We start from the raw sequence: 10633 nt of genomic DNA on the forward strand, positions 1-10633 counted from the left end.
TTTGCTGTGTGTTTGGTTTATTTCTAGCTTGGAATATATGTCTGTACAAACACATATATCAATGCCAATTTAATCTTATTGTTCAAAACCTAAATTAGCACAAATCTGACATTATTTTGCCACCAGGAATTAAAATTAGTTGCTTCAAATGGCAAATTAAACCCACTCATTAGACAGCCACATAACAGGAGAATACTTTGACACCAGAGGGTCAGCCTTTCCTTCTAGGGAAAATGGTGGTGCTGCAGTTGATATGCTTGAGGGGAGGGAGGCCATCCAGAGGGACCTTGCCAGGCTTGAGGAGTGGGGCAATGTGAACCTCATGAAGTCCAACAAGGCTAAGTGCGAGGTCCTGAACACGGGCTGGGGCAACTCCCGGCGTCGGTACAGGCTGGGGGATGAAGGGATTGAGAGCAGCCCTGCAGAGAGGGACTTGAGAATACTGGTGGATGAAAAATTGGGCATGAGCCAGCAATGTGCGTGTGCAGCCCAGAAGGACAACCGTATCCTGGGCTGCACCAAAAGAAGCCTGGCCAGCAGGTCGAGGGAGGTGATTCTGCCCCTCTGCTCCGCTCTGGTGAGACCCCACCTGGAGTACTGCGTCCAGCTCTGGGGCCCCCAGCATAAAAATGACGTGGACCTGTTGGAGCGAGTCCAAAGGGCCACAAAAATTATCAAAGGACTGGGAACACCTCTGCTGTGAAGAAAAGCTGACAGAGTTGTTGTTCAGCCTGGAAAAGAGGAAGCTCTGTAGGGACCTTATTGCAGCCTTTCAGTATATAAAGGGGGCTGAAAAAAGAAAGACATAGAGAGATTTTTTACCAAGGCCTGTAGAGGCAGGACGAGGGGCAACGGGTTTGAACTGAAAGAAGGTAGATTTTTTATGATGAGGCTGGTGAAACACAGGAACAGGTTGCCCAGAGAGGTTGTGGATGCCCCATCCCTGGAAGTGTTCAAGGCCAGGTTGGATGGGGCTTTGAGCAATCTGGTATAGTGGAAGGTATTCCTGCCTATGGCATGGGGTTGAACTAGGTGATCTTTAAAGTTCCCTTCCAACCCAAACCATTCTGTGATTCTATGGTTTTGCCAGAAAATTCAGTCCTAGCCCTTTGCTGGATGCTCTTAACTAATATCTGTGCTGTCCTCCAAACACTTACAGCCCACTGTGTCTTGCGTGGCTTTCTCTGGAGGCAAATGTTTGCAGTGGTTGCTTCTGCAGGGAGGTTTGTCAGATGTGCAGGCTGCAGGGAGCAAGCAGCAAGCTTTTTCTTTCCTCTCCGTGGCTCACAATTCAGCACACACGGGCTGTGAGCACCGTGGGGCTCCATGCTCGGGGAACAGCGTTTTAAAGCTTTTCTTTCTTTTTACCCTTCACTGAGCGTTATTCAGCATGCATTTCCACAGTCCTTTTGCCATGCTGTTAGCCCAGCAACCAGCTTCCCCCCTCATTGAGCTCAGCGGGAGCTCATACAGAAGTTAATTAGTCTGAAAATTAGCCCTGGCAAGACGAAGAGCTGGCAGACCGCCAGTACAGCCGTTGTGTCTCACATGAGCGTGGTCCCCATTGCAAGTCTGCCTCAGTTTTCCCACCGTGTAGTCCCCCCCCCTCACTAGAGCTGGCTCCTCCTTAGTTGGCCGTGGGGCCTGTTTTAAGCACGGGCAGGCTTAGGTGCTGCTCCTAACCGAGCAGGAGGGAAGTCCTGCGCCTGCCCGCTCTTAATGGATGCAGTTGTGGGGATGCCTCAGGTAGACTTGAAAATGGAGGTTGCTGAGTTCACTTCCAAAATGGAAAGCAACAACCAGTTGATCACTTCATATTACTTATTTTGAAATTTGGTTGGTATACACTGGCTGTTTTCACTGCTGATTCATCTGTGATGAAAGCTCGTATGATAGCATCAAACAGAGAAGTATAGCTTTTAGCAAGCGGAAAGAATATAGGTCTCCAGCTGCCTTGTCATCTGGTGAGATACATGTAGCGTTTTGGGACTGTCCTGGAAATATAGTAACCAGACATTTTAATTAAAAAGATAATTACACTCACATTTTTTTCTCTTATATTGCATGGATTCAAGCCAACAGGTGCTTTTATTGTGAAGCTGAGGGCTAGAATTTATTAAAAGCTTGGCTTTCAAATAATAAACCTGCAACAGTGGATGAATTCCACAGCAAATTATTCCACTTGGAGCTGGAGGATACATGAGACCCTTTTCATTCAGTCAACACACTTCATTTCCATCGGGTTTTGGGTGGACGGCACCTTACATGACCCAGAGCAATCCCAGGAATGCCCGTCTCCAGTAGCAAATCCCCCAAAGGATTCACCAAACCTGCACAAGGAGGCTCACAGCCTCCCTGCAAAAGGAAGACATCAATTTGACATTTCTTTTCAGTCTCAGACCGCTGTCACTTGGATCCGAGTCTCATTCTGGACCAATGTGGGAAATAACTCCATCACTATCACCAAAGAAAATATGTTGCAAAATCCCCAGAGTAGTTTTTTATTTAAAATGTTACTATCATAAAATTCCAGACTATGAAATTAAGACCTTGGATTCCCATTCAAGCCTTACCCACCCCCCACTTTTTAAAACATATAGATACGTAGTCACAAAACATAAAACATGCTGCAATGATACAAATATATTTTTTGATACAGAAATTACAGTACATTATAAACCATGAAAACAAATTGAGGCACTAGACTGTACATCAGCTCTGTTCTGCACTGGCTGTGAAGCTGATTGACTCGCTTTCAATGAACAAAAGAGTATTTTCTTTGTTTAGTGAACTTAACTTTACAGGTCATATCAAACAATGTGCTTTGTTGTGAGACGTCACCAGGGTTGCTGGTCTTTTCAGAACCACAACGCACCTACACAACATGTATCGCTGCCACAATATGAAAAATAATCATTTTATTGAATGTACAACTCAAAAAAAACCAAACCCCATCGGTTATTATTAAATAAATAATTATTCCGTACAGTGGTTAGTTTATATTACACTGCATTGGCCATTGGAACAAATGAAGTTTAATAAATAATGCACAGGAATGTTTCATTTACGCCTCCGTTCGTAGTTCTGTGCTATGCTCCTTTCAGAGGATCCTGCAAAAAACAAAGCAGAATGAAGCACATGGTGCAGCCTTGCGTAAAGCCCAGCAAGCACAAGGAAACGTCAGAGACCTGCAGCCTGCAGGGTCACCACTGGACCCCATCGGCGTGTTTGGAACCGAGGTGAGGGCTCCCTACCCAACCCTGAGCTGCTTTGATTTGGATTTACCCCTCGGACTATACTATCCCCCAGGAGGCTGAAGGTCTGAGCAGGGCTTTCTACCTCTCATCTATCAAGCTGCTTGAAGCACCATTAGCTCAGAGCCTCTTTACGTCCTGGTAATCCATCTAATTGACGGGATCTGAGCACTCAGATCAATCTGTGGGTAGAGGCTTTCTGCATCAACACGTGCACCTCCTGTCCTGCAGAGTCAGCTCTTTGCCAGGTTTAAACCCTCCCCGTCCCCAGGCCTTGCACACAGTGATACCTTTTACTGAAATCTGCAGCAAGAGCTAAGCAAACCTCAGACTACCCTGTGGACTAACTGCAGCCTAAAATAGTCTTCAGTAACATATTAGCATTTAGTAGCAGTAGATCTCTCCTTCTTGCTCTTCAAAAATGAGAGGGAAACCCAGAGAGCCCTTCTTGGTCAGAGCCTGACCATAGGGTGACACAGCTGGTCACCAGCGTCACCTTTGCTTCCACCCCGAAGGGAGGATTGCTTTCACGGAGCGTATGCTGACTATTGCACACAAACACACAGCTGGTTTGGGGTCCTGCAGGGAGCTGGCATTTTGGATCAGTGACAGTTTTAAGTTAGTAAGACTTCAATTTTCACCAGGCTGAATGCAAAATGAGTTGAGTATGGATTGTCACGGTATTACTGTACATGTGACTGTTTTCTAGCTTCTACCTGGAGCGTTCACCCGACAGACCGCACAGCTTGGGAGACAGCGTCAGACCCCAGTTTACCAGACCAGGGACTGAGACACCAGCACCCCGGTACACTGCTTTGTCACACCCTGCTTTAAATCAGCACCGCACGCCCACCCAGCAGCGGGGCCAGGGTGCTGCACGCTGCCAGCGGACTCGGGGGCTTTCTGCGGAAGAAGAAAACCATGGCACCAAGGCACGGCACCAAGAAAAGGTCCTGCCCAGTTAAATGTTTTTCAGCAGGGAGAAGTAAGGACAGTCCTAGCACATACTCCTGATCTTGCTTCGATTACGTAGTCCTTAGGACCTATCTTCTCCTCCAGAGGAGCAGAAGCAGCTTCTTGCCATTTTCCTCTCAGGGAATCAGGCAGAAAAGCAGGGAGTTCTAGTTTTACCAGTCAGGCAGGTATTACATAGCCTGACAGGGTAAAACTTCATTATTCCCCTTTGTTACAAATACCACATAACAGTATCCTGACTATACCAGCAATTTTGAAATTAGCACCATAAAATCTTTGCCTTTTTTAAACATTTGCTGTATTTTACATTCTCATATTAATGTAAATGTAATCCAAATGGAAAGCAAACCCACTTTATCACTTCCAGGCTATTTACTTTTGTGATAGCAGATATATTTACAGGTATTACGCATTTAATAGCTATTGCCACCACAGATAAAATTGTACAAAATTATTCATGATACATAGCAATTTGCAAAATGATGCAAAGAGCAATATTACTAGTCTGAACAGGGTTTAATTGAAAATAAAAGTTACTGACAACCATAATTGCAGAATATAGATCACAGCGTGTATCCACATAATATAAAGATGTCAGCTAGTAATTTAACTTTTATCATCCATTTAACAAAACAGTGAGAACTATTTCAGAGACATGAAATACGTATTAGGGTTTTTATGTTTTTAATTCCTATTCTGGGGAATTAACTGACACTTTATGGTTCACAGTGAGGGATTTCCTCAGTACAGCCCTATAGCACAGGGAAGCTACAGCTCCCGGCAGTCCGCAGTTAACCCACAGGGGGTTGTGCATATGAGGGAGGAGGGTTCTGCCCTATATGGATGCTATGGGAAAATAACATAAATTCACAGTATCGGTTCAAAGCTTAAAATGCTTATTGCTGTGGGGTTTTTTTAGGTAAAATGAAAAGCTGGAAGAGGCTGGGAATGAGTAACAGCTTGACCTGCAGTGGTGTTAATAGCAGATCTCTGCTCTTCCACCTTCTGCTCCAAGTTTGAGGAAAAATAACCTCCAGAGACAATGAGGATATCCCTTTACCTGGGGAGATCTGGATTTAGATCATAAGTTGAAATGAGCTTTACATTTTCAGCCTCTGAATTTTTCTTGATGTGTCAGTAAAATTTAGTTTTTTCTTGTATTAGCACCTTGGGGACCAGCAGAACATGCTGCTGGCAAGGACAGGGCAGTAAGGAAAGTGCCCTGGGGGCTTCTACCTGACCTTGCCTGCAACTCAGACCAGCCTGATCATCTCAAGCATTGGAGTAAAGCGGACCCTGAAATATCTTGATTAACAAAGAAAATCCTGATCCTTTTTCAGAGAACTCTGGGTCTATACTACCTAAAGACTGCTTCTTCCATCCACTGGCAGAGAACAAAGAGGCAACAGAATGAAGAGGCTGTATATCACCAAGTACCAGATTTAGTCATATACATACCAGAATTTAAAGATCTTTTGCCCATAAGTCCAACAAAGGAGTCTGTTTTATGCCCTGAAAAAATATATTTGGGGGTGTTTTAATACATTTTAAATAGGCAGGCTTTTAAGATAACATGTTCTTGTGAGGAAGGAAGACACAGGCTCCAAAACTGTTCATCTCACAGACTGGTTGTTCACACCACTCTCAGACAATGGAGACCGAACATTAGTCTGATCAGTCAGACTGAACAGGTTAGACCAAGGCATAGGCCAGTTAGTGGACATCTTCTCATTAACTCAGATAGACTTTTTGTTTTGTGGGGTTTGCCTTAAGTAAAATGGAAAAACAATGGCCAATAACTGATTCTTATTCCTATCCCAGTACAATTCCTACTGATTTGAGCAAATGCACAAGAAGGCAGTGTCTTGCTATAGCCTGCATCTGTGTGATACATCCCTTCTACGTGTTGGTGGTTTTTTTCTGTAACATGGAAGAAAAATCTTCCTCGCAGGTCAGGCAGAGCCCTTACTAGAGAGGCAGCCAATGGGTCTCCATGTCTGGACATGTCTGAACTAGACAGTCTGGCTCTATTTTTGGAATATTTATGAGTTCAGATATTACCTTCCTGTCCCATTAGTACTCCTCAAGGCACCAGATGTGTAGAGGATAAATTACACCAAGTTTTGCCCTACAGCACGTATCAGATATAGTGGTAGCTATAGTTTCAGATAAGGAACAAAAAGGAGCCATTCTTCTTTCTCTAAACTGTCTTTTGAGGCAAACTTAGAAATTTCTCTTTGGAAATAATTTTGCTTGGCTAATTCATCTACAAAGCAAGACGAACGATCCTCAGACCTCACAGGTATTAATTCAAGCTGAAGTAGTTTCAGAAAGCTATAATTTTTTACTTTAGTCAGCAGGTTATTTGGCATGAGCTTTGTATCGGACTCTTTAGTTGGTCTTCCAATACATAATCCTAGTGATAAAATCTTGTGGCTAACAGAACACTGGGACAGTTATTGACCTCTGTGGACAGAGGAGGTCTCACAGAATACAAGATCATTTTTACTTATTAAAAGTCTTCCAGCTCCTGTCTAAGCATCTTCAGATAAATTCAGAGAATAAAACTGTCACTGTGGAGAACAAGGTAACACCACACTGCTGATACCATCTCCCGCGTGGTGTTACACAGAAGCAAAGCAAGGCACGCTTATTAGTGGGGCAAGATACACTTGTTTATATGGCAGCACAGCATCAATCAGACCCTGCTGTGAGCAGGGGTCTGAGTCCCACCCAGACAATGCTGAGAGCACAGGTACAGTATCTTGCATGCGATGACATGGGCTCTCCCATGGAATTATTCTCGGGGATTTGGGAATTCACTATTCTAATTTTCCAGATTTTTCCATCTTAATTGTTCCTCTCAGAGTCTGGCAGTAAGCCTGCCTTGCCTACGAGAAAGGCTTACAGAACCCCCCCCATGGGAAATAAGAGATAGCTGCAACATCCCCACACTAATGTTGATTGAAATCTCAAAGCTTGTGGCGGCTCAGATGAGGTACAGGCTCACAGCTGCACTGGGGGTATTCAATCCTTTAACAGAACATTTCTCCATCACTGGTGCTGCCAGTCCTTAGCTGAACCCAGTCACCTCCTAATTCCCTCAAATACACTATTCCCTATTTGAATATCTTCTAACAATTACTTAAAATATTTGCAGTTTTTTAACTTACTTTTGTGAGAGATCTGGCCATATCCTGATTGGAAGAGGAAAGGAAAGAGAAAAAAAGGAAAAAGAGTTGATGAAAAGGGATTGGCATATACTTATGATGCTACTGCAATGCTTTGAAGAATCAAATACAGAGGCTACCCTACGCATATTCCACTTAAGGGAAATTAAGGTGCATTTCTCTTTGAAGAGACTATAGAAAATTGTTTTAGTTAAACCCACACAGTTTAGATCTGTTTAGCTCCGAGTTGTTTTGACCAATTCTTGATTCAGTAAACATGTAGAAAACACGGCAATAATTGTATACACAACCAATTTCCACACAATTTGGGCATCGTGCAATTCAGTGCACAAGCGTGCACGTATCGCACAATACGCGCAATTCAGTGGCCCATATGCCGACCTGTGAATTACCGCGATACTCCTTACTGGTATTTACGCGCTGTAATCGGTGTGCACTTAGCACGTTAACGTGAAGCCCCCTCTTTTCCAATCGGTGGGTTTAACTGATCTTAAACTCGGGAAGAAAAAGACCCAAACCGAACCAAACCAAACCTAAACCCAAGCAACTGGCATCACACCGTTCGAGACAGGTTTAAGGCGTTAAAACCCAGCAACAACCGCTGTAGAGCTCGGAGCGGCACTGGGAGGAGAGACATGCAGAGGGGGGGAGAGGGAGCCGGCCCCCCGCCCCGCTCACCGGCATCCCGCTTGCCCATGAGGCCGAAGAACTGCTGGGGCCGGGGTCTCCGGGCCATCCTCTGCAGGAAGTGCTCCAGGGGCAGCGGCAGCTCCTCCTGCGGGGGGACAGCGGCCGGCGCTCAGCGCGGACCCCCCCCGCCGCCCGCCGGCCGCCCCCAGCCCCGCGGCCGCGGAGCCGCCGGGGGCGGCGCCCGGCACCCACCGCCCCGCTCCCGCAGCCCCGCGGGCGGAGCGGCGGCCGCCGGGGCTCACCTTCACCTGGTCGCCGTCGGACCAGTCGGACCAGTAGCTGAGGTCGTCGGGGGCGCCCATCTCCTCGGCCAGCGCCCGCGCCGAGGCCAGGAGGAGCACGGCGAAAGCCAGCGGGAGTCTCATCGCCGCCTCGACGTCCTGCTGCGGGGGGGGGGGGCGGGGGGACGACGGGGACGACGGGGGGTGAAGCAGCGGCACCGGCACCCGGAGCCCCCGGCGGGGCGAGCGGCCGCGGGCACCCGCGCCCGGGGACGCCCGGGGACGCGCGGGCACACGGCCCCGCGGACACGCTCACACGCACACGCCGGTGCACACCTGGGTGCGCGCTCCCCGGCACATACAGACATACACGCTCCCGGGTACCCCCCCCGACTGCTCCATACACCTCTGGGGGTACACATGCCCGAGGCGTATAGACTCGGATGCAGGGGGGTGTGCGCACCAGCGCACAGCCAGACACACGCATCCAGAGGCACCCCTCCACGCACATACACACAGAGTTACACCTAAACACGCCCTCGCACATGGGTATACATCTAGGTATTCACGCCTTCCCACATACACACACCCAGCCAGGTACGTCCCCCTTACACACGTACCCAGGTGCATACACATCTCGTTATAAACTCACACAAACAGCGACACACCTTAGATGCACACACCTATGTAGAGATACAGCTCTCCACACACACACACAGACACACGGGTCTCAAGGAACACACGCATCCCTTCGCACATCCAGATACCCACGTCGGGATAGGCACGAAAACATGCTTGCACACACAGAGACACGCACGTGCGGACACACAAGCATGTATAGGCACCCCCCCCAGATGCACACACGTTAGACCCCCCGCACACGCATACAGGCGGACACATAGAAGTACACACGCACACACCGTCACAAACATACAGGCAAGCGCATCCTCACGCATACAGGGACGGACGGACGGACACGCTCCCGGAGGCACACGCACCGTCTGCACCGGGGAGGGCGGGCGCTGCTCTCCGTGCGCATTGGCCGTCCGCGGGAGCGCTCCCCACTTTATATACCTGGAGACGGGGAGGGCCGAGGCAGCCTCATTTGCCTAAATGCAATTACCCCCGGTTTTATCGACCCAGCCCCGTGACAGCCCCCGCCCCGGCGAGCAGCCCCCGCCCCCCTCGCCGGCTCCCGCGGCGCCTCCCGGAGGTGCCCGGGGCCGGGGAGCCCGGGGCGGCCGGGCGGCTCCCCGCTCCCCCCGGCTGCGGCTGCGGGCCCCCGGGGCCGCCCCGCCGACGGGGGCGGGGGTGCAGGCGTGGGCTGCGGACGTAAGGGTGCAGGCGCCGCTTGTCCCTTCGCCGCCCGCCGCCGTCCCCGCGCCCGCACCGAGGGGAGAGCCGCTTTCTGCGGCCAGCGGCACCGCCGGCGGGGCGAGCGGCGGGCAAGGACCGGGGGAGCGGCGGGCAGCGCGGAGCGGGGAGCGAGCACCGGCGGGCACGGCGGCGGGGCCGCCTCCCGTGCCCGGGCGAGCTCCTTCCCCCCCCCAGGTCCACCCGCCCCCGTGCCGGTGCCGAGGCAGCCCCGGCCCGCCGGGGGAGCGTGGCGGGGCCAGAAGTGAGGGGTGCACGGAGCCGAGGGGGGCCTCGGCCGGTGGGGGCGGCGTTCGGGCGCCCCGGGGCTGGTGCGTGCGCTTGCAGAGGGGCTGCCAGCACAGGGCGGCGGGCAGGCACGGCACGGCACGGCTGGGCTGGGCTGGGCTGGGCTGGCGGCTCCGACGGGGCGAGCGCCTTCGCTGGAAACGAGCCAGTCTCTCCAGCAGCGCGTCCCTGCCTTCGTCCTTCCCCGGCTGCTGGCGTTCGGCTCGGGTAACTGTCTAGGTTATCGTCCATTTCACAGCTGTTCCGTCTTGCTTCTCCAAGGGCGCTTGTGCACGAGGCTTCTCAGTCAACCTCGGTGGTCCCTCAGCACCTGTGTTGTCACGGCGTGCGGTACCACCGCCTAAACCGGGCGCTCTGCCGAGTTTAGCAGGAGCTAAGAGTGTTTCTTTTGAGAGAGAAGGGAGTGCTCAGGAGCTAGAATCCGCTCCCCAGTACCACCCCTCTGCTTGCTCCAGGATGCCACCATTAAGGTGGCCTTGCTGACGGTGGTAAACCTCCTCTCCAAGGACCGCTCATTGGCATACAGCTGTGGATCCAAGGGGGACCCAGTGCCTCGTTTGCTAAATAAAGGCATGATTAATGTCAGGCCTCCCCATTAACCAGAAATGCTCCTCAGGACCCAAAGTATTCCCCAAAGCAC

At 50.3% G+C, this 10633-nt stretch overlaps 1 protein-coding gene across 3 annotated transcripts; it reads right to left on the bottom strand.

Annotated features, from left to right (window-relative positions):
• Nucleotides 1-2623: 2623 nt before the first annotated feature.
• On the bottom strand, nt 2624-9426 carry TAC1 (tachykinin precursor 1). 3 transcript variants are annotated; one of them, XM_069774626.1, is made up of 6 exons: nt 9330-9426; nt 8353-8493; nt 8099-8195; nt 7403-7426; nt 5688-5741; nt 2624-3110 (listed from the first exon to the last, which is right to left on the bottom strand). In XM_069774626.1, the coding sequence occupies exons 2-6, from the start codon at nt 8473-8475 to the stop codon at nt 3061-3063; spliced, it is 348 nt and encodes a 115-aa protein (XP_069630727.1). In that variant the 5' UTR covers nt 8476-8493; nt 9330-9426; the 3' UTR covers nt 2624-3060. The 3 variants fall into 3 exon arrangements, with proteins under 3 accessions (XP_069630727.1, XP_069630735.1, XP_069630722.1); XM_069774634.1 differs by having other exon boundaries at nt 8353-8490; nt 9330-9425; XM_069774621.1 differs by lacking the exons at nt 5688-5741; nt 9330-9426 and adding an exon at nt 8522-8715 and having other exon boundaries at nt 8353-8490.
• Nucleotides 9427-10633: the final 1207 nt, after the last annotated feature.

The sequence above is a fragment of the Haliaeetus albicilla genome, chromosome 2 (genome assembly GCF_947461875.1).
Source record: "Haliaeetus albicilla chromosome 2, bHalAlb1.1, whole genome shotgun sequence".
NCBI lineage: Eukaryota > Metazoa > Chordata > Aves > Accipitriformes > Accipitridae > Haliaeetus > Haliaeetus albicilla.

Bases quoted from the DNA above. Each gene is read 5' to 3' on its own strand.
- TAC1 (XM_069774626.1), bottom strand. From the start codon at position 8,475: ATGAGACTCCCGCTGGCTTTCGCCGTGCTCCTCCTGGCCTCGGCGCGG. The intron at 5,742-7,402 runs GTAAGTTAAAAA...ATATTTTTTCAG, and splicing joins TGGCCAGATCTCTCACAAAA to GGCATAAAACAGACTCCTTT. The intron at 3,111-5,687 runs GTATGTATATGA...TGTTTTTTGCAG, and splicing joins CAAAAGATCTTTAAATTCTG to GATCCTCTGAAAGGAGCATA.